The sequence below is a fragment of the Pestalotiopsis fici genome, assembly GCF_000516985.1.
Source record: "Pestalotiopsis fici W106-1 unplaced genomic scaffold PFICI_Scf_5, whole genome shotgun sequence".
Taxonomy (NCBI): domain Eukaryota; kingdom Fungi; phylum Ascomycota; class Sordariomycetes; order Amphisphaeriales; family Sporocadaceae; genus Pestalotiopsis; species Pestalotiopsis fici.
The window spans coordinates 201,052-224,136 of NW_006917095.1; the positions used below are offsets into that span (position 1 = coordinate 201,052).

The window sequence follows — 23,085 nt, forward strand, 5'->3', positions numbered from 1 at the left end:
TCGGCAGTGTACATATCACTTCGGTTTACAATGCCTTTTTGACACCCCCAAAATGTCATTACTTTGCAAGTTGCGCTTTGTTCTTCGTCCAGCCTCCGGACAAGATGCAACAGCTACAAGTTAGAGCCCAAACGTTGGGTTCACACTAAAGCTCAGTTGTTATGATAAACACACGCGAATGACGGTATAGTTGCCCTAAAGTATTGCATCCAAGTCCCTTGACTCAAAACAAAACCAGTTCTATTTACCATGATATTGTGATCATGATCATTTTGCATCCAGTATATGCATATAATTCTATGGGTGAATCGTTACTTCATATCAGCAGTTCATCATCAATCTCTATAAAAACGCCCAAAATCCAAAGAAGAAACCATTACTAGATTCTCACAACAACCCATCACTCTTAGGCCTTCTTGTTCTTCTTGGTACCGCTATTCCAGTTCTTGACACGGAATGCCCAGTAAGTTCCTATGGTTATGGCAATATTGAAAATCATGTATGCAAAAAGAATGCCAAAGTTGCGCCAACGGTGGTCCCACGACATTTGGTTGCCGGCGAGGAACTGATCGGCCACGGAGATGGAGCAGTAACGACAGTCGGCCATGGCGTCAGGGTTCTGCAGCGTGCCGGGGGGAGGGGGCACGGTGTTCAGCCAGTCGGCCATGTAATCACCGCACGACTGGCCGGCGGGCGGGTTGAACACGGACGTCTCGGCGGCCGAGCACACGACGTCCCGTTCGTGCAGCTGCGTCGAAATCATGCCGTCGATCCAGTAGGTAAAGGGTGACACGCGGTACATGAAGATCCAAAAGCCCGGGAGCGCCGAGGGCGGCTGCATCGCACCGCAAAAGATGAGACACAGCAGGACGATGAGCGTCACAATGGCGCCAGAGGTCTGGGCATCGCGGACGGCGGCAACCGTCATTTGGGCAAAGGTCGAGGCTTGTATGAAGAGCTGGATGCAAAAGAGGAGGGTAAGGCCTTGCCGCTCCGAGGCTTGGATCCCAAAGACGGGGTACGAGAAACATGCATAGGTCAAAATGCCCATGACAATTGCATAGGGGATCTCGACGAGGATATTGGCAAGCAAAAAGGCCTGCCACGAGTACGCCTTGGACGGGCGCTCGCGAACCTCGTAGAGAGAGCGCTGCGTGACAAACATTGGCTGAATGGCCTGCACGACGGAGGTAAAGGTGGTTGTGAGCATAAAGGCCGAGAAGACGACAGTCTGCATGCCCGCCAAGCTCGTGTTGGCATGCCAAAAGGAAAAGCCAATGAAGAGGCCGGCGCCGATGGCAAGCGCCATCTTGGCGGCAATGTAGCTTGGTGTTCTCCAGTACTGCTGGAACACGCGGTTCGTGACCTCGATGAATTGCGTAGAGAAGGGCATGGCAAACTCGGCCCTGGCATCGCTCCCAGGCCCGGCGGAGAGAGGAACACTCTTGGTCTCGGCGTGGATCCTGCCGACCTCGCGCTGAACCGCGCGGCTCTCTGGGCTCTCGGTCCATGCAGTGTGCCAGTCGTTGCCACGGCCGTCCCATGAATTGTTTACAACATCTAGCATGTACTCGGCCGGGTTTTCGTCGTCGTCACATAGCCTGGCTCCATTGGACTCAAAATAATCCAGAAGCGTTCTCGAGTTGGGCCCAATCTCGCCAAAGTAGACAGTCTTTCCACCCCTGGCCAAGAACAGAAGGCGGTCAAACTGCTGGAAAAGGAGAGCACTCGGTTGATGCACTGTACACAAGACGGCCTGGCCAGCGTCGGCGAGCTTGCGCAATAATGCCACAATGGCCCATGAACTCTGTGAGTCGAGACCACTGGTCGGCTCGTCGAGGAAGAGAAGGAGTTTGGGCTTGGCAGCCAACTCAACACCAATGGTAAGAAGTTTGCGCTGTTCAACGTTCAACCCCTCGCCGGGGACACCGACGACGGCATTGGCAAACGACTGCATATTGAGAAGTTTGATAACTTCCTCGACATATTCGTACTTTTCCTGCTTGCTGACCGACTTTGGCTGACGCAGCATGGCACTGAAGCGTAGACTCTCACGGACGGTGGCTGTCTCGAGATGAAGATCTTGCTGTTGGACATATCCCGTACTGCGCTGAAACCCAGCATCCAGGGGCTTACCATTGACAAACATGCCGCCGGTAATGACGCCCATGGTGGTCCTCTGCGCCAGGACATCGAGCAGCGTCGTCTTGCCGGCACCACTCACGCCCATGAGCGCAGTCAGAGTACCGGGTTTGACCCAACCCGAGACATGATCCAGAAGCCTTCGCGGTTCGCCCTTGATCTCAATGTCGTAGACCACATCCTGCCAGGTGAAGACATCTCTTTGTGGTTCAATCGCTCTCATGTCACTACCGCTACTGTACTCCTCATTCTTGGCCCCGGAAACAGGCATCATCTCCTCATCATGGCCGCCTGACTTGCCATGGAGCAGGTGTGCAGGGACGTGGCCTCTGCGAAAGACGAGAGCCTCGGCAGTGATGGAGGTGGTGCTGTTGAGCTCGGAAGCGAGAAAGTAAAGAAACATGAAGAAGAGGGTGTAGCCAATGAGGATGCCGAGATTGCGCCAGGCATGAGACCAAAAATACTCGTAGCTTTCACCAATAAAGGCATCTCCGTTGACCGTCTCCTGCCCTTGGATGGCACCGACGACGGAGCAGATGAACGAGTCTCCGACCCGGCCGATAGCAGGGATAAAGGCGTCGCATGAAAACTCGCCACCGTGGAACTCATTGGCCACGAGAATTTCAAAAGCCCAGAACATGGGGTTGATATAGCGGAGCCATGAAAACCAAGGGTGCATGAGAGGTATAGCAATGGTGAACCCCGTATAGATGACAAGCATCAAGATCATGACACCCGAGATGGCCAATGCCTGAGGGGCTGTCTTGGTGATTGCTCCCATGGTTCTAAACAAGCTTGACATGGCAAAGGTGCCAATGTATGTGACCAGAAAGAAGAGGAAAAACTGAGCCGGTGTTCGACGCAAACCAACCAAAAAGTAAAAGGTAATGTTGAATACGACTGCCATGAAGAATTTTATTGGCAAGTCTGCCACAACGCCAGCTATTGCTTCCGTGGAGGGATGATAGAAGGCATAAGACACTTGTTTCTCTACAATCGGCCGCTGGTCGTACATGGTGGCAATCTCGGCAAGACTGTGCAAGCCGTTGATGAGGACAGCCAGGAAGATTGCAGAAGCCTTTGACGTGAAGCCGGCAGTTGAGTCTGGTGTGCCGTAATAGAGAGAACCCATGATGAGGGCACCAATGGTATGAGAAATCATTGTAGTCGTAACGGCAGCCCTGTCACCCCAGAGTCGCTGATATGCTCGCTTGGTGTTGAGTCGAATCTGCATTGGTATACTGATCAAGTATGGGGATTTTTCACGGACAAGTTTGGCCTGGCTTGCAACCTTTTGCTGGCGGAGGATTGCCAGACTCTCACTGTTCTCTTGCATGGGATGTCTCAGATGGTATTGCTGCAGTTCCTTGTGCAAGTGCAAGTACTCGGCCGAGTGGCGCCAGTAGTGCTCAAACTCGTCTGCTGTACGTGGCACCTGGTTCTCCATTCCTGGACGGGCCTGTCTCTCGGAAGGGTTCGTGACGGCGGTGAGAAAGTCACCAGTCGTCTGACGAGGAGGGCAGTACCATCCTTGGTTCTCAAAGTAGGCCTTTGCATGGCTGGCTGGACCAAAGTAGATCTGCCGTCCTTCGTAGAGAACCGTGGCCTTGTCAAAGAGGTCGTAGATGGCTTGACTGGCCTGGTAGATGGCAACAATTCCCGTGGTGTCGGTCAAGTCGGCAGTGAGCCGCAAGGTTTCCACAAACTTCAAAGCCGTAGCGGCATCAAGACCTCGGGTACTATTTTTTTTTTGTCAGATATTGAGAATGATATGGCTCATGGGATGAAAGAGTGAACATACCTGTTATCCCACGCACACAGAGGCGATCCGGCCAAGATCATCTCTGCAATACTCACACGCTTGCGCTCACCACCCGATACACCGCGAACAAAGTCGTTACCAACTTTTGTGTTATATGTGTGGCTCAACCCGCAGACGGCCATGACGACCTCGGCCAGCAGCTTGGACCGCTCCTCTCGGGTCATGTCGCCACCACCGTTCGACGGCATCCTAGCAGACGCGGCAAACTCCATTGTCTGACCCACCGTCAGATGAGGAAAGTGCTTATCGACCTCTTGGTTGTAAGGGGTTTCTCCCTTGAACTCTTTCATCATGACCTTTTGCGAGATGCCATTGTAGCTGACAGTTGAGCCTTCATCTACCGAAAGTCCGTAGAGCTGTCCAGTCATGGACTTGAGTAGAGTGGAACAGCCACTGCCCGGACGGCCGAGGACAATGAGAAGTTCTCCGCTCTCGACCAGCCCATCAAAGTTGCGTAGAATAACCTTGTGGTCCTTCTTGCCAAAATCCCATGTCTCGGGTCGGAACGGCGCGCCAAGCATACTACTGACAGTATCCTGGAGTTGCAGGGCAGGAGCAGTACCCGACACCTTGAGATTTGAGTAGGCAATGCCCGTCTTCTTGATGGAGACTCCTCGAGACTGCAATTCTTGTAGAGTACGCCTGAGCCACCGTCCAATGTCAAAGTCCTTGTGGGATGGCTCCAGTCTATGGTCGTGAGCTCCCAAGGTTGAGATCCTCCGCAGGCTGGTATCGACGGCAACTGACTCTCGCCATGAAAGCGTATTGGCTATTCTTTCGATTTCTCCTCTGTCAATGTCCGTTATCATGGACGCTACTCTGGGTAGGTCTTCATAACTGTCATAGTCGGTCGAGCTGTCGCCATCTCGTTCGGTCGAGGTGTCGAAGCTGAGCCTCTCGAAGCTCAACCTCGGACGCATCGTGAACAGCCTGTCGGATATCTCTGCAGCCGATTGTTCCTTTATTATGTCGATTAAAATTTACAAAGAAATCAGTTATGGAATTTTATAAATTGGTATCATTACCTTCGAACAGATCGAAGGAACAAATATGTTTTTGTATTTTAATCTAAAGAGGAAAACCCTTTCTCATAAGTAGCAGGGCACTGCAAGATCTACAAGCCCTTCTTGGCTACTAAAGATAGCACTGGAGCACTGTATGAATCATTTGTAATCATACCCAGATCTGTATTCCTATCAGATTCGACTCGGGCTCGGCAGATCCCCACAGCAGCAGCACAGTCATCCTTGTCTTTGGCGTGGCGGCTGACATTGTGAAACTGGAACAAAAGTCCACGCGGTGCTCGGGACCATGCAGCGATCCGAGGAAAAGTTTCCAAAGACGGCATCAGCATGGTTTCTGATTGGCGAGGCGGGTTTGATGGTATATGAAGTGGAGGACATTTGTATAAAGAAAGCCCGTCTACTGCACCGGCTTGCCCGCAATGGTCAGAGCATACGACTAAGTCCTTGAAATTCTTGGCTATCTGGTAACATATTGGATTAGGTACCGTATAAGAATTGCCTAAAAGGTGAATTGATGATTTACTGCATGGTAGCGTGGCTGCCATGTGCCATGGTTTCATGCAAGCAAGCCTGCGCCGCGGGCTGTTGAGAAATTCCATAGTCCGTGGGATTCTTGTGGAGCTTCGGGGTGAGACTGAACGTCGGGGTCGGGCCAATGACATCAGCTCGGGATTCAGCCTGCTTGCCTCGCAGGATCCGTATCCTGACTTGAGATCCCGTAGATGCTGAGAATATGCCGAAGCACAACAGGGATGAAAACTTTACCATGCGAAACATCTAGAAAGAAAAGGGTATCTTTGTGCTTTGGCATGGATTACAGACAGTCTCGTCAGACCGTATGGCCATGTTACACACAATCGACCTTTTCGACTTTTTCGTAGGGCGGCGGGTCGCACTGTTTGTCAGCCACAAGCCAGGATCTGTCGGTCCCGTTCGACCCTTCAGGATTTTCAGAGTGGCTGCAAAAGCCATGTGCCCCCCCAGGATATCTACGGTGAGTGCTCAAGGGTTCAAGAGAAGTGTATATTCAACATTTGTACTCTAATAATTGTACTGCTTGTAGAGGCCATATGTCAGTTCCTGTGCTCGATCCTTGACGATTCCTAAAAGACCTATGGTTAGTTCAATCAACTAAATCTCAACTGCGTGCTCAAAAGGGTTTATCCAGTTTTATAGTTCGTACTCTTCTCGGCCTGCCACTCCTTGAACCACTCTGTGACGAACTCGACTTCGTATGCTTGAATCTCCTTGATGCTCTCTGGCGGCAGCTCCGCTGTTGTCTCATTCGGGAACAAGCCATTCTCGTCCCAATGGTGAACGGCTTGGGGGATTAACCAGAATGGCTCCTCAATGGTGTCAGGTCTGTCAGGCAAACCGATAGCGTGAGGCGTAGCTGCACGCCAAGGGTCCCATTCTCCATCAACGATTGCGACACGAGGGTAGCTAAAGTTGAAGCCTCCATACTTGTTGATAATTTCAACATCCGCAGGGGTTGTGATGTTAAAGGCTTCGACACAGATAGCTGCACTATATGGGATATCAATGGTTCGCGAAATCAAGGGTAATATATCAGCTGGTGCTCCACTACCAGTCTGGAGATAACCCCACCTAATGCAAGAGTTAGTCAAGTTTATTCTCACAAGCGTTGTGAAATTGGCCTGACAAAAAGGTTCGGCTTACTCTGTGCAGTACTGATATGGCCACGACCTCCAGGTCTGTGAGATATCGTCCTGAGCATAGAATTCTGGATCATCTGTGCCATAGCATTCATCCTGGTCTGCGCCTGAACAACTGGCCGAAATAGACCGGCGAACATAGCCAACATAGTTCAAAAAATGATTGGACAACGAATCAGTTTCATTACCCCAACCGCCAACCTCAATCAGCTCTTCTACCGTGGCTCTGTAAGTCTCAGTGCTGTTGTAGACAACCGAGTCATTGCCGACAATCGCGTTGTACACGAAAAACTCGTCGGAGCTTTGCGTAGGATCCCAGTTCAGGCTCTGCAGCGAATAGATACCATTTGCAATGGCGCTGGCAAAATCCGCAGCCTTTGTGACATTGCCCAGACCAAAGAGTGTCTTGAGCTTCTTGGGATATTCAGTGCCGTTCTTGCCAATCAGGATATTGTCAACGATATTGGTAAGCTTCTGAGTAGCTTCAACACCGGCCTTGGGACCATAAATGCGGGCAGCTTCAAAGTACTGCCAATAATCCCAGATGGCTTCAGTCACGCCAGATGAAGAAATGCTGCCGTAGTAGACTTCGGGATACAGCTTTCGCAAAAATGCCACGAATGCTCCCGCATAGGAACCGCCATAGGCAAAGTAAGCGGTGCTGTTGGAGGTGAGATCATACTCCTCAAGACCGGGAAATACAATATTTTGCGCAAAGTAAGCAGTATCAGCCAGTGCTTGGTCGGTTGTGAGAAAGCGCATGCTCTCGGTGCTTAGATTCGAGACGGGCCAACTTCCTCCATAATATCGATGCTCTAGAACAACACCAATGCCATTGGTTGCATTGGCTATCTGAGCAACCACTCCCTTCTGGATGTAAGGCAGACGACCAACGCCAGAGGTCTCGCCAGCAGCCAGTACGATTACCGGGCCGCCAGGCTTGTAGTATCTTGCGTCGAACCAATAACGCATGTTATAAAAGTCGTCTGAATGGGGCTCGTACTTGGAGTCATTGTGGAAATGGTCGACCGGCACCGAGAAGTTGTAGGTGGGGTACGATGCCGCAACTGCAGCTACGGAAAAGTCATCAGGCTGCTCAGCCTGGAAAAGAATCAGCCACGGCTCTCTCGCATGTACCGTCTCGCGAAATCAAGATGGCGTTGACTTACCTGTTGCCGCAGTTGGCTGACGGGCAAGGGTCCCGATCCCAGAAACGGCTGAGCGGCTTGAGCCAACCGCGTGAGCGAGGCGAGGGACGCCGCCGCGAAGCTGACACGAACCATTGCGATATCGATATGAGGCTGTCAGGTTATATTGATGCAGTCCGAATCTCGTCTCGGCTCGTCTCCCAGCCACACAATGGAGAATCAAGGTCAGTACGACGTCCAACAAGCAACAGACGTACCTTATCAAGCCAGAGAAACGGGCAGCCTTTTAATCGAGAGACGGCTCGACGCTAAAGATTCGTTGTTTGGGCAAACTCGCTCTCTTGCCTGCAGATCGGATGCAACACACCTTCCACGCCAAGCTTTTCCGCGCCGCGCTGCTGCTTGCCGTGAAGCGAAGGTATTCACGGCAATAGGCTGGTAATGTAAGGAGTGCGGCCGGTACGTGCAATTTGGATCGGGCGCGGGGGTTGCCTAGAGAGGCGCGCACGGCACAGGGCTCTGAGGTCATCCCATGTCTGTAGGTGATGTAGCCTCGGCGGAGCTAGGTAGAAGACGGAAGGTCAAAGGTGGAAGCTAATGAGGTGATCGCTGTTGGGCAGGTCCGGGGTCTTGAAAAGTACCGTGTCCTCCAACGCCTTTAGACTTCAGTGGCTTGCCGCTGCCAGGGGATTTACTTCTGTACTGCGGGAAGACACATGGGGAGGGAGGTTTAGAGGCAAGGAGGGGTCCTTTGCCGCTAAGCCGCACTCCAAGATACATCAGGTACCTAAATAGGTGCCCCCCGCGATGATACCTACCTAGGAGTCTGGTGGCCATTTCTGGGCAGTCCCACCAAGTTGAGGTGGTGGAATCCTCTTTTGCCTTTTGTCGCGCATCCAATGTTCCCTTGTTGAACAACTACTACCGAGCCTACCCTTACATGGTATGCAGGTAATGTAGGGTAGGCAAGGTAGTAGGTAAGGTTTATGTAAGTAAGCTCGGTAAGTCTTCTGTGAGGAACTACAAACTGTAGCTAGCAGCATTCCTTCTTCCAAACGCCACATGATGTGATCCTAGACGATTTGATGAGGCGTCGACATGGGCAACTCGCCAAGTCATGCAGTGTACAGGCGCACATGGAACTTTGTGACTTGGAGCGAAAGGAAATGTGCGGAAAGCGGCAGCCAGTCAGTCTTGGAATGTTCCTCATGATCCGAGACCAATCATTAACTGCTCAGGTCACATTGGTAGCACGAACAACGTGACACTCGTTATCAACTCTAATTATCTCGAATCTTTGTGTCTATCTGTCCTTGCCTCGACTGTAGTACCAGGTTAAGGATGCCTGTGCAATCTTTTGACCTGCAGATACGGACTATGGCACAAGCCTTGGCGTTTATTACAACCTTGCAAACACGGCACTCGAGAGAAGAATGAATAGTAAATCAAACTCACAATAAATCGTGCATGGACCTCTGTGTTTCCTATATCATGTATGTCCTTCTCCTCGATTGGGAACCCTTCAATCCATGACCTCAACATTTAGCCCAGGTGCACGGGATTCGGGCTAGGCCAATCGATGCCAGCGACGAATCGCATATCAGCCATCAGCCCTATTCGGATTTAGTGTATTTCGTATACTGCTACCTTATCTAGTCCATGACGTTCACCAAACACAAGCTAATACCATCTTCGCAAGTGCAAGTGAAATATTTCCGCAAAAGTTTAGTCCATCTGTCGTTCAATTCCATTGAGAGCACGGGACTTGGCGTGAAATGGGTCAAGGGACAGAGGTTCGCAGAAGACGACTGCTTCTCCAACTAGCTCGTAGCAGCACCAATTTTCTAACCTTAGGCTTGTAGATCATCTGCCAACAACCTCAATTGACGGTCCGATATTGCGTCTTCAACAGAATGCATGCGTTATAAGTGCGGATTCTTACCCAGACGTACTCTCTTTAAATGATAAACACTTGATACAAGCTCCCTAGAATCTTTGGGTCCATTGGCCAGTCCTACCCAACTTTCTTCACAGCAGCTTTCTGACCTAGTCGCTAGGGCAAATTGTAGAGGCTTTATTCCGCGGTTATGCATTGCTCACGGATATTGGCATGCCGATGGTAGTGGACCTTGGACCCGGAGGGCTGCCAGCATATGGGGCAGATATACGAATCTCGACATTACACTCGGCTCTCGAGTTAAAAACAGATGTGGTTTTGATTGAAAAAGTTAAACAGCGAGCAAAAATAGACAACTCCGAGACGGGGTCATATGATGCCGTGGTTGTGTAGGACAGTTTTTATGACAGACAGGATGACAGGATGGGCCAAGGTCAGACTGTAAGATTTTCTTTACAGGATTGCGAATTATTAATAAACGGCGGTGACAGCTCAAGCAACCCCGATACCGACACGGCGGACGGGTAAAAGCTGCTACCCGTGATCTGCGCTGGGCCGTTTTAGCTAAAACTGAAATCGGGGCAACCGTGTGCGCGAACAGACGTTGCAGATCTGTAAGCCAACAAAGGCCATGTGCTGCCCGACGAGCGAGCCTAGACGAGCTGCACAACAACAATAGAACAGTTGTGACTAACTCGAAGCAACGTTTCTGTAATCACTAATCAAAGCTGCCTGGCGTTCCCCCCCCCAAATGAAGGCATTAGAAATAATCGGTCCCAAGCTGTCGGATTCAATACTAGGCGCAGGTTAAGCAAGACGCCGCGCCGAGTCAGTCTGGGCTTTAGCACGGGAACGGAGTTTCGGACTCGTGGTCTGAATCCCGTTGGGACAAGCAGCCGCCGGGAGGGCGTCATATTGCTTAACAATTCAATCTGTGGCTTATTTCTAGTGCCATTCTAGCGTTATTAAGCTTGCGTATGTACCATGGTAGTGTAGGACGCGCCGCCGTGACCCCTGTCTTGACTTCCTGGCAAGTCCGGGACTGTTAACGCCGAAAGCTTGGCCGACGAAAGAGTTGTGATGCCATGATTGATCAATCATCAAGTAAATTGACCAGAACCTCAAGCCTATGCTTGGTGATGTGGTGGGAAAAACTCTTTCGGTGGGTATTTGTGTAAGGAAAAAGAAAGAGAAGAGAAGAAAAACCCGTGGGTCTACTTTGCTTCCTAGTACGGAGGTTATTGATTCAAGAATTTCACTTTTTTTTTTTCTTCCCTTCTGTTCTCCATAGGAATCATTTATTCTCGGCCTGGGCAGAGACCGCGCCCCATCGGATGAAGATGCCTCGGCACGCATCTCTGCTTAGCTGCCACCGCTAGTTCCTTGCTAAAAAGATAAGGGTGCGAGCTAGTTTGTAGTGTTTTTCATAAGTTATACACGGAATGGCCCAGGAGCCGGGATTATGACGGCTGGCGCCGGACTTTTCGCAGCGCAATGAGTCGACATTGTCCAATTCCTAACCCCGGAAGCCGTCATGAGAAGCTCCTTTGTCTGTTTTTGGCTGTTCTGGCCGTCGAAGAGGTATGGGAGGGTCGCCGCTATGGGCATTTCGACTCCATTCTTGTCCATTCCAGGCGGCCCAGACAGGCCAAGGAGGGTCGGTAGCCGAGCCGAATCGCTAATCGTGTTACAAATACGTAGTCGACTACCTGACCTAGGCCGCAGATTTTTGTGCATACCGAACGGGACCGCGCTCGAGAAGTTTGACCCCGTCGTCCCGCCGATGCATGTCTCTGATCAAAGGTGGTGGTATATTATACACCAAGGCCCCCTGGAATCTGCATTTGGGAAAAAAACATTTCTCTTGCCATCTAGACAAGAATTCTAACACGACGAGTTTTAGCCGCATTGCATCGTGCCTGGCTCAAATTCTTATCACGACACCAAAAGTGCCAATCATTGCTGTCGTCATAATAGGATACTACTGACTTGCTTGGCACGCATACGAATCGACTTTTCCCCCAGCATCGATCGCCAAACCCTCACCATGGCGGACCACAACCTTGGTGAGAAGGAGAAGATCGAAGCTCCTCACACAAACAAGATTCCCTACTGGAGAATCGTCTTCGACCAAGCTGGTGTTACCGATGCCGTACTCAACCACCCATATGCAGGTTCCGGAACCGACGAGGACCCATACCTTGTACAATGGATCCCCCACGATCCCAGAAACCCCATGGGCTTCAAGACATCTACCAAATGGTTCATCACCCTGATTGTTGCCTTGGCAACTCTCGCTGTCGCCCTCGTGTCTTCCGCATACACGGGTGGTCTCAAACAGATCATTATGGAGTTTGGCATCAGCCAGGAATTGGCGACCCTGGGTGTGTCGCTGTTTGTTGTCGGTTTCGCCGTCGGCCCGCTGCTGTGGGCGCCTCTTAGTGAAATCTTTGGACGCCAAGTCCTGTTCTTCATCACCTATGCTGCCCTGACGGCCTTCAACGCCGGCTGCGCAGGTGCAACCAACTCGTACTCTCTGATCATCCTGCGTTTCTTCGCTGGCGCGTTCGGATCGTCGCCGCTCACCAACGCCGGTGGTGTCATTGCCGACATGTTCCCTGCTGCCCAGCGTGGACTGGCCACCAGTCTCTTCGCAGCCGCACCTTTTCTTGGACCTGTCCTGGGACCCATCATTGGTGGCTTCCTTGGCGAAAGTGCTGGATGGAGATGGGTGATGGGATTCCTGGCGGCCTTCTCTGGACTTTTCTGGATCGTCGGATCGTTCCTCGTGCCAGAGACTTACTCGCCCGTGCTTCTGCGCAAGCGCGCGGCCAAGATGAGCCAGATGACGGGCAAGGTTTACGTCAGTCAGATCGATGCCGACCGCGGAAGAGTCACCTTGGGACAGTCCCTCAAGACTGCTCTGTCGCGACCCTGGATCCTCCTCTTCAGAGAGCCCATCGTGCTTCTGCTGTCCATTTACATGGCCATCATTTATGGAACCCTCTACATGTTGTTTGCCGCCTACCCCATTGTCTACCAGCAGAACCGTGGTTGGAGCCAAGGTATCGGCGGTCTGGCTTTCTTGGGAATCATGGTGGGTATGCTCTTTGCTGTCGCCTACAACATTCCCGACAACAAGCGTTACATCAAGACTGAGCAGAAGAACGATGGCTACGCACCTCCAGAGGCCCGTCTTCCCCCTGCCATGATTGGATCTATTGCCCTCCCCATCGGCTTGTTTTGGTTTGCCTGGACCAACTATCCTTCCATTCACTGGATGGCCAGTATCGCTGCCGGTGTGCCATTCGGATTTGGCATGGTCCTGGTTTTCCTCGGTATTCTCAACTACCTCATCGATGCGTACACCATTTTCGCCGCATCCGTTCTGGCTGCCAATGCTGTGCTTCGTTCCCTGTTCGGTGCCGCATTCCCGCTCTTCACGACGTACATGTACAACGACCTCGGTATTCACTGGGCATCAACCGTTCCCGCGTTCCTTGCGCTCGCTTGTGTTCCTTTCCCCTTCCTCTTCTACAAGTACGGCCCTGCAATTCGCTCGCGCTGCAACTTTGCTGCCGAATCTGAGGAGTTCATGAGGAAGCTCAAGCGCCAGCAGGATGAGGCGGCCGCGATGGAGGAGGAGCCCCAGACCCCCGAGACGGAAGATGGAGAGGATGACGATTCGTCAAACACATTGACCCAGACGCACACTGGAGCTACTCGCGCCTCGAAAAGATCCTCGCTTGCACGTGTCTCAAGCAACCATTTGCACCGCAAGGCCACATATGAGGGAAACCCTTACGATATCGACAGGGTCAACACCAGAGAGTCGTTTGCAAGAGCGGCCAGCAGACCGCACTCGAGGGCATCCAGAGTGTAGGAGTTTGTATAAAAAGGTGTCTCATATAGAAGTTGTCTGTTGATTCGTTGCCATTGGCTCAAAAGTTTAGGCGTTGATTTCGTCAGCATTACAGGATTGGAGCATGATACCCAACTACGGTTTAGACTATAATAATGTGTACGAGAGATGAATTTACCATCATAAAATAAATTTTTATCCCACCTAAAGTATTGGTGACAAGTGTAATAGATGCGATAGAAAGAATGCTGCTCGAGCTGTGAATGGATCCCTACGTGGACCGTCATGTTGGCGAGACGGCACTATTTCATAAGTGCTGATCCATGAGCTGGCGCAACAGCTGCAAGGACTGTGGATCAGGTAATGTTGAGAGGGTTATGATACTAGATGACAAGAGTCAACTATAAGCGCCCTTGGCAATAGTTCTTGGGATCCACGAGCGGATAGGAGATGCATCCACGTATCAGGAGAGACAACATTTGAACTCAGGGGTTCTGTATGTGTTGTAAAATCTCCATACTCCCTCCCTACATACCTAGTAAAGAGTACCTGGGTACCTTCTACGTTCCTGCGAAATGTGTAGCACTATTCGTGGCTGGAGGGAGCAAGCCACAGTCGGATAGAGCTCAGCCACAAAGATTCTGACCAATGACAAGCCCTTGACTGAGATGGTTGAGTTTGGCGCTGGCGAACGGTTTGGGCGGCGGGAGCCTGGGGCTGACTGACTTGGCCTCGACGCCGTCTATCCGGCCCAGCAAGCCCAGCAAAGCCCAGCAGGGCCAGCAGGGCCAGCAGGGCCAACAGGGCCAGCCTTTACCAGCCAGCCAGCCCCCCGGTCCCTCTAATAAAGCCAAACTCGGGCAGGGCGCCAGGGCGGCGCGTGACGTACGAGAGTCAACTCGCGATCCGACACGCAGCAAGGACTCACCTTGACTGTGGATGTGTGGACTCCAGTCCCCCCCAACTGTGACGATGCCGTCCCCATTACTTGTACATAACGACATGTTGTTCCTGCATTCTTGGTCTTGACCCTGGAAAAGAGGAACTCCACAGGCACAAGGACAGGACTACTTACTTTACTACCCATCCTCTCGCTATTCCTGTCGTCGACGTTCGCTCCCGACACTCGTTTTCAAACCAGATAGCGATACTCTATATACTCGGCAGCACCCTTGGGAAAATCTCTGTTCAACTTTAGCAAAGGATGCCCTTTATACCAAATACGCCCGAGTCTCTTCTAGGTCGCTCCGACTCTCTCAACCCAGAGTCGACATGTAGAGGTATCACCTCCAACGGCCGTCCGTGCCGACGTCCGCTCGGTGCCTCCCCGTCCGGCTCACCTGCCGCGTCGCGCACCAAAGTTCCAAAGAGAAAGAAGAACCTCCGTGTCGATGACCCTGCCGATCCCGACTTGTACTGCTGGCAGCACAAGGACCAGGCGAGCCTGTCTGCCAAGTCCAGCCCGGGGCCGGGGCGCGAAACCACGCCCATCCTCGAGCAACGGGAGAGCTTGGACACGCTCATCGACCGATTGGGTATCGTGGAAGCACAAAAGAGAAAGAAGAAGCCAGCAAACGGGGGCATGGCCTCAGGTGGACGGGTCTCACAGGCTGCGCCGGGAAGCGTCGAAAAGCCACCCATGCCGAAACCAAAGACCAAGAAGAAGGAAAAGACGTTCTGCTGCTGCTTCACGATAGCAACGTATGAGGAGGAATTGCCGGCCAGACCCAAACCAAGACCGATTCAGCCCCATCCAAGCGCAGCAGGCGGCTCGTCAAAGCCTCCATCCAACCAATATCTGTCGCCGTCCTCGGCCCAGACATCGCGCCCCGGCGCCGGCGGCAAGTCCCCTCGGCGCAGCTCCGCCAAGTCTGACGCTTCGCAAACGTCCCAATACCTCCAGCTGATTCCGCCCTCGGCATCGCCCCAGACTGCATCGCAGCTCATGGCCGAGCTCGCCAAGCCGATTTCGCAGCAGGATGAGCCCGGATACATCTACATATTCTGGCTTACGCCCGAGTCGCAGCCCAAGGCGCCCCCCGTCGATGCCGCGCGCGACTTGCTGGCACCGCCGAGCCGCTCACCGGGACGACAGAGACGCACGAGCGACGTGCTCCAGTCGTACGCCACGCAAAAGGACAAGTCGTCCAAGACCATCCTTCTCAAGATTGGCCGCGCGTCCAACGTGCAGCGGCGACTGAATGAGTGGACGCGACAGTGTGGCTATAATCTCTCGCTCATCCGGTACTATCCGTACATTTCGGCCAATGCGCCTTCGACGCCGCGCAAGATGCCGCATAGTCACAAGGTCGAGCGCTTGATTCACCTCGAGCTTGCCGGAGCCGGACTTCGGGTCAGTGACAAGGGTACCTGTGATGCTTGTGGCAAGTCTCACAGGGAGTGGTTCGAGGTTGAGGCATCCCGAAAAGGCATTGAAATGGTTGACGAAATTGTGAAGCGGTGGTCGGATTGGGATGAAGGAAGGCTTTAGAACTGGGGAAATGGGATATAAACTTTTTCCTTTTCTGCATGATATTATACTGCATTGCGTGGCGTTTACTGGCTGGGTTTACAGAATGGATAATGTTTGGCAGTTGGGTCAAGCGAATATGAATATTTCAAGCACACGCACATCACCATCATTATTAGCATTTTTGACCTCTATCAGTGAATGGACTTGAAAATTTCAAATTTCTCAAAATCGATCATGTCTCATTTCGTAGACCCCTTTCCTGTCATCAGATATTTCACTGTCCAACTACTAATCAGTTGGCATCGCCAGGACTTTAACTATCATTTGCCTAGGAGACAATAGCAAAGAAATGCTTGAGAAGCGCATGCACTATAAAATTCTAGGCCGTAAAGGTTCTCCACTTGCATGGCCCAGCTGCTCCCTGAACACTCTTCCACTTAGTAACGCCCGGGGGGCGGGGGGGTACCGTAAACAACAAAATTGGTCTATGTACATGTATATTCTCTTGATTTTCTTGTCGGTACAAGGTCCCTATTTCTCAATTTTCTTGCTCAATGTTCTAACCCATTGTCGTGTCCGTATATGATGGTGGCGAGGGTATGTAATTTCTAGACCACCGACTCGTACCTCGCAAACTCTCTCAACCCCCGCAAACTTGCTCAAAATGGACAGGAACAAGGACATGATTGGTCAGACTGAGCGCAGTGCCTTGTCCACTAATTTTCCCCCATGTTCGAGTCTTTTTTGTTGCCGTATGAAACAATGGGCAGAAATAATGGCAGAAAATGACACGATTCACGTGCACCTGTTTAACTGATTCAGGGTCTCAAAATTGGATAATGATACACTTGTCGATCTAGGCGTTTTGAGCAGATATTCCAGATGGCTAGGTCTGGTATAAAACCGGCCACGGGTACAATGGCTCGAATAGTTTTCTCAGTTTATATTCACTTCCATTGCAGATTCACAACGACCTTTGTATATGATATATCTACAAACTGCCAAGCGCTCATATACTTCCCTGAATACTGCAACTAGCTATTTGCTCGACGCTCAACACTCACTTTTATTGAGCGTTTTCATCCTGAAAACCACCTCTCCAAGAAAAGAAAAAGAAAAAGAAAGAGATATCAATCGTATCACAATGTGCGGCATCCAATCACCTCGCCCCTCACAACCCCTAGGCGGCGCCCTCGCCGTCCTCAACGCGCCAACTTGTTCGTCACCATCATCACGTCTACGAGCCCTGTCAGGCCACATGGTCTTTCACGGGTTGCCAGCCACCTCGTCATCTTCTTCTTCCTCCTCCTCACTATCAACGCCGTCAAACATGGCAACACATATTACCTATACGCCGTCTTTGCTCAAAGAAGAAGACTACGATGATGCCACAGAGAAACACCCCCTCGACGGCTGCGTCATTGGTATCCACAGCACGGGCGACCTGAGGACGACGAGGAGGAGCACAACCCCAGAGTCCGAGTCCGAGGACGAGCAAGATGAGGATCAGTACGAGCAGATGCTGCTCCTTCACCGGCTGGACCTTTCCGCGGCGTGTCCGTCCTTGGTCCGGACCGCCCGCTCCACCGAGCTCCGCCTCGAGGGGCCGCTCGAAATTGGCGTCGGCGGCGTGGGCATCATTGGTCGCAAGGTTTCCGTGTGGAGGGATTCCGGAAACGGTCGAGGCGTGAGGATTGCCGAGGGAATCGTTGGATTCAACTAAAACGGACAAGTATTTTGTAATATCTGCCTTTTGGCGTTTATTTGGCTTTTTGACGGTACTCTTTGTTACATGTACTTTGAAGGCAATTCATCATAGGTGTTCGGTGTTTGTGGGCATTAAGTAGATCATTCCTTGAGCATAACGCTAGCTCGGGATGGAATGACAATTGAACATCTTTCAAAATAGTATCTCGGCTTTTGAGTCATCAGGTCATTGGTCAATCCAAAATGTGTATGCACATGTTCATATTGGTACCATAATCGAACAAGGTAACATACAAATAGCCATTCTTTCCCCGTCACAGAATGACACAACGACATAACCCTCCAGCGCCATGTGTGATTCACCAGCAATGCTTTAAAACGACGAGAGATGAAATCCGTATAAACGAAACCGCTGCCAAGGGTATTCATGCAAGTCCTGGTTCGAGAGACAATAGCAACAGGAAGCAGCATTGAGGGAGACAATCTATCAAATGAAACGAACTTCGCTGAACATACCAGCCCTGACTTGTACCAATGCCGCGAGCTCGAGGAGGAATGCCTGAAAGATGATGGTGTTTGTGAGAACATGTGATACGGAGGCAGCCTTCTCCCCGTCAGGTGTGGCTGTTTCACTCGGTGTCTGAGTCGGATCCGCAGCGTCGTTATCTCCCTGTTGTTCTTCAACCTTGGGGGTTGATTCATGGCCTTCCTCGTCGACTGATGTTTCCGCTGATTCCTCCGCAGCGGCAGGCTTCTTGCCAAAGTCGAGAGGAATTGATTCAACCACATCCGACTCCTTGGCGGGGAGTTTGACCTTGCGCAAGAGAATGCTTTGATCCACAGCTGCAAAGGCTGCTGCTTGACTAGCTACAGGGCCCTGTCGCTCACCGGATCCAGGGGTCTCCTGTTGCTGGTTTTCTCGGGACAGCCCGCCCCTCGTTGGGCTTTGATGATTCATCGGAAACTGCTTGGGCGGTTCAGGTCTGGATGATGGCGTTCCTCCTGGTGTACCGGCACTTGTAGTTGCACGGCTGTTCTTGCGGCCACGAGTACCACTGCTTCTAGTTGGGGTGCTTAGTTCAGACAAGAGACGCTGCGCAAAGCTTTCCAATCCACCGGGGCGTGCTGGAGAAGTGGGTCTCGATGATTTATCAAAGCTTGAACGCTCACTGACGGGTGTAGCGGTGGCTGTTGCTGGTCGCACCGGCAATGGGTTTTGCACAATGGTGTCCGCAGTCTGGAAGGCTTCCCGTCGCTGCTGCAACAGCTCTTCGAATCGAGGGATAGAGCCCTTGAAAGAAGCAACCTGGTCTGCCAAATCCTCAAGAATGTTCAGGACGCGAGGAAGACTCGAGGCTTGCCACAACGGCCTTCGACGGCATCTTTCAATGGCCTTCAGTTTTTGCGCCTCAGTAAAGGAGTCCGAAGAAGGGTCAAGAGTCGGTTCGGGGAGGAGTTCGTCATCCTCGCCGAATGAGTATCTCTGCGGAGAACGTAGCAGCCATCCTTCCATGGTTATGTAACCGCAGACAGCCATGTCAACAATTGTCTCAGTGAGGGACAAGTTTGTTTCCACTGGATTGACAAAGAATGTTTCCAATAGATCCAGCAAGGAATTCAGTAGCGGGTCCTCGGGACTCAATGAATGATGCGGAACATCTCGAGGGGCGCCTGGCAAGCTATCGGGAATGGCAGGGAGCTTGTGATTGTTGATTGACACTTTTGGTGCTACTAATCTGAGAGAGCAGGGGTGAGCCTCTAGTCTCGTCATTGTATCTTTAACAATGTTATCGTAGATCTCGTCAAAGTTGTCCTGGCCACCGACCGAGCCAGCGAGCACGGTCAAGAACTCGACCTCTTGCTCGTGAGCTCCGCGAGTTCGTTGACTACTACTTCCATGAACACCTTCGGTATGCAATAGAGTAATGATTGCGTATCGGTGATGCCTCTTAAGGATGACCGCAAGCAATTGCAGCGTGACGCAAACCGTTTGCTGGTTCTTGGACTTTAGACACGACTGGATAAGATCCACCAAATTGAAGAGCAGCGGGGTGTACTCTGATGCAATTTTAGAGGCAGCCATCATGGTTGCAAGATCCATGGACTTTCGCTTGCGGGCAGCACTGATTGCCGCTTCTGGTTTTGATGGTTTGGGCATTTCGGCATCAGGCAAAGCCAGAAGGTAGTGAAGGATGAGATTGATCATGTCGGGATGGTCAAGGGCTTCCAAGATGCGCCTCAGATATGTCAAGACAGCGACTGAAGAGCCACCATCAACGTCTGACGACTCTAACAATGACGGGTATCTGGATCTTGTGAGTCACGGTCATTCATGAAAGACATTTACAGGCACTTACAATAACTGCTGCAGGAAAATGACCTGGAAATGTTCGAGGAGCGTCGACTTGACCTCGGTTGATCTACAGTGGTTGAGCACATCTTGCCAAAATAGAAGATGGGCCAGAAAAGTATCGAGATGTAGCTTGAAGTCGGGCGAACAGGAGCTGACAATCTCAAAGGTCGAGGACGGGTGCTGGTAGTCTGACAAGGCCAGAACTGGCGGTAGGTCCTGTGGGGGGTGATCAATCACCAGCTTGCGGCTCAGTTGACTGTAGAGCGCGCCCAGACCAGTTGCCATCAGCGTAGAAAGATCACTCTCCACTATCCACTGTTCCAGCTCGGCTGAGTTGGAGGCCGACTCGATAATGTATAGCAGACCGGTGCGGGCGAAATCCCCCACTTTGCCCTCGTGGTGAATGTAGTCCATGAGAAGGTAAAAGAGAGGGAAGTCCTGCTTCTGTGTCTTTCCAGCAAATTTCTCTCTTTCATCCTTGGGTTTACCGTCCTGGCCCGACTCGTGTTGATGCGATTTGAACCATGCTGGCAATATATGCGGCTCCAAGCGGATCTTTGTAGTAATATTGAAGGCTATCTCGACCACTCTCACTTCTGTCTCTGCGCCCAGACGAATGCTGTTGGCGCCCGTGATACGGATCAGAAGGTTGGTCAAGCTAGCAGAGAAGGCCTCATTCTCGACGAAAGCCTCCTCTTCACTCTCAATCAGGGTTGCGAAAAAGGTGACGGCCTCCTTGATAATCCATTCATTGTACGAGGTGGTCGCTATCTTGGCAATGGGAACGTAAATCTGTTTGACGGCCGAGAAGGTAATGCACGGATGTGGGAGGGGTCGACGAGACTCGTCGGCGAGGATATTGGAGAGCTCCTGAAGGCGGATTTCTAGGTTTTCGGCAGCGTCGACGTCTCGAGCAATGTTTGACGTATTCCTCCATATATGCTTGGGTTGGTATTAGCACGACATGGCTCCCAGTTAGTGTCCGGCATCTGTCCTCACCAACAGCTGGCTGTACTCTTTTTCGAAACGTTGTCTCCTTCGTACCGGATCCCTAGCAGCGTCCTTGCTAGAGGTGGCCGAGGCCAAGGGGGTATGTGCTATGAGCCGCGACCACTAAGTAGTAGAGAGTGAGTATTTGGCACGTATGAGCGCGTCTTCTGATTGCCAGTGCTACTTACAAAGTCCATGACGGCGACGGCGTCATTGCTTGTGATAGTTGTTGAAAAGACAGACAGACGCTGCTCAGAACCGAAGCGTGTCAAGGTCCATTTCGCATTGAAATCAGCTGTCTGAGGTCCAGTCCGTCCCCATGCCGTCCTAGATTGATTAGCCGGGCCCCCTGTCAAACCCAATGCAGACAGACACAGCGGGCCACTAGCGCGCAATGGCCCCTTGGAAACTTTGGTGGTGGCATTGGATTTGGCAGCTTTGCCAGTGCCTGTGGCTCGGTCTAAACTGCCGACAGCCCGCCCCCAATTGGCAAGAAACCCCTCTGGAGTCGCCTCTACTGTGTACTAGACCTCTGGCTCTAGTCCAGGGGTCGTGGATTCTGGAACCCCCTACCTAGGAATGTGGTATATAAATAGGAACATTTTTTTCTGACATCACTCAGACTTATGCCTAATGCATTTATACATGTTCATATTGTCACTTGCGTATTGCATTTCTGTGGCAATTCATGGACTTCATCTACTTGTCTAGACTCCATCATTAGTACAACTGCCAGCAATATATCCGACTACTACATAGGCAACCTAGGTACTTTCGAGGACTCTCCACGTATCTGGAAATTGCCCAGTCCCTAAATACTATGTAGCGATCCATATATTTTGGCCCGGACCATCTCATGGTCCCCTCATACGATTTTCTGCTCCTTCGTATACATCATAGCCTGTTTTCAACCTAGGAACACCCACATATTTCGGTTTCAAGAATATAGCGATCTAACACTACATTGCTGACGTCGAATAAATTAAGTTGATGGAATTCTTTGCAACTGACCTTGGTGAAGTGCAATGTGTCTAGGGCAGCCCTACTGATACTGCCAAATTCTAAGATAACGTCGCCTTGGTTACGATGACTGGGTACTTTAGATTTGCTAGCAACAATGTCCGAGGCCTTCAGTTTCCTACCTTGGCAGAGTTCAGTGGCTTGATATGTCCTTTTTTTACGTCAAGGTACAAACGCACGATGATCAGTGCAACTTGTTTCTTTTCAATATCACAATGATCTGCAAGTTCTCGGCCCCGAACACTTGACATATTGCTTGTGTTTCATGAAATAATCCGGGCCACGAGCCGGAGCAGCATAACGACGATTGCTGAAGAGTGAGCTTGAGTCAGTCATTACCTGACTCTCCAAGCCCAGAACGCAAGGAAATTCGAATAGTTCCAAGGATCCGTAATATACACATGTGGGTGGAAACCATTATCAGCGTGGGTTTATGGTACAGCAAGTAAAATGGACTTGGTAATGATTTGAAAGTTGGAATGATCATGCACCTAGGGGTTCTGCAGTAGCACGCCCCCAGCGACACCGACTGGTGACGCTGTTAATTCTTTCCAATGTACGTAATGTACAAGGAATATACTCATAATATTCTTAATTTCGGGACTAAATGTGTGGATCTTGACTCTGCATGTCACATAGTGAGCCATGGTAAGTGGGTGTACTTTGAGCATGCAACTCAATCTTTCGTGCCTCGAATCTTGCGACGGATTTTATGCCTCGGCATCATTCATCACAGCTTGATGTCTCGAACGCTTCAGGCCCCTCGACTAGGTAGATAATGAATTTCAGAAACCAGCAGTTGACCGGTAGAACACAAGACAATGTCAAACGTGACTCAATCATTCAACGGAGGCAGCCTTTACGCAATAACTCGCGATGAATCCATCACCCCAATTTAACGAGTACGAGACTGCAATTCCCGCCAATATGAACCGATTGGCGTGTTCAAATTAGCACTGTTGCAACTTTG

At 51.2% G+C, this 23,085-nt stretch overlaps 6 protein-coding genes across 6 annotated transcripts; 3 read left to right on the plus strand and 3 right to left on the minus strand.

Moving 5' to 3' along the window:
* Positions 1 to 406: 406 nt before the first annotated feature.
* On the minus strand, positions 407 to 4,884 carry PFICI_07376 (uncharacterized protein; the record flags this gene model as incomplete). The annotated part of the gene is made up of 2 exons (XM_007835957.1): positions 407 to 3,881; positions 3,944 to 4,884. 2 exons carry the CDS (start codon positions 4,882 to 4,884, stop codon positions 407 to 409), a joined length of 4,416 nt encoding a protein of 1,471 aa, XP_007834148.1.
* Positions 4,885 to 6,030: 1,146 nt separating this feature from the next.
* Positions 6,031 to 7,948, minus strand: PFICI_07377 (uncharacterized protein; the record flags this gene model as incomplete). Its single annotated transcript, XM_007835958.1, has 4 exons — positions 6,031 to 6,101; positions 6,173 to 6,597; positions 6,670 to 7,766; positions 7,835 to 7,948. 4 exons carry the CDS (start codon positions 7,946 to 7,948, stop codon positions 6,031 to 6,033), a joined length of 1,707 nt encoding a protein of 568 aa, XP_007834149.1.
* Positions 7,949 to 11,757: 3,809 nt separating this feature from the next.
* On the plus strand, positions 11,758 to 13,593 carry PFICI_07378 (uncharacterized protein; the record flags this gene model as incomplete). The annotated part of the gene is made up of 1 exon (XM_007835959.1): positions 11,758 to 13,593. The coding sequence occupies one exon, from the start codon at positions 11,758 to 11,760 to the stop codon at positions 13,591 to 13,593; it is 1,836 nt and encodes a 611-aa protein (XP_007834150.1).
* A 1,183-nt stretch (positions 13,594 to 14,776) lies between these two features.
* Positions 14,777 to 16,063, plus strand: PFICI_07379 (uncharacterized protein; the record flags this gene model as incomplete). Its single annotated transcript, XM_007835960.1, has 1 exon — positions 14,777 to 16,063. The coding sequence occupies one exon, from the start codon at positions 14,777 to 14,779 to the stop codon at positions 16,061 to 16,063; it is 1,287 nt and encodes a 428-aa protein (XP_007834151.1).
* Positions 16,064 to 17,189: 1,126 nt separating this feature from the next.
* PFICI_07380 (uncharacterized protein) lies at positions 17,190 to 17,768 on the plus strand (the record flags this gene model as incomplete). Its single annotated transcript, XM_007835961.1, has 1 exon — positions 17,190 to 17,768. The coding sequence occupies one exon, from the start codon at positions 17,190 to 17,192 to the stop codon at positions 17,766 to 17,768; it is 579 nt and encodes a 192-aa protein (XP_007834152.1).
* A 471-nt stretch (positions 17,769 to 18,239) lies between these two features.
* On the minus strand, positions 18,240 to 21,292 carry PFICI_07381 (uncharacterized protein; the record flags this gene model as incomplete). The annotated part of the gene is made up of 4 exons (XM_007835962.1): positions 18,240 to 20,058; positions 20,110 to 21,047; positions 21,105 to 21,218; positions 21,284 to 21,292. 4 exons carry the CDS (start codon positions 21,290 to 21,292, stop codon positions 18,240 to 18,242), a joined length of 2,880 nt encoding a protein of 959 aa, XP_007834153.1.
* Positions 21,293 to 23,085: the final 1,793 nt, after the last annotated feature.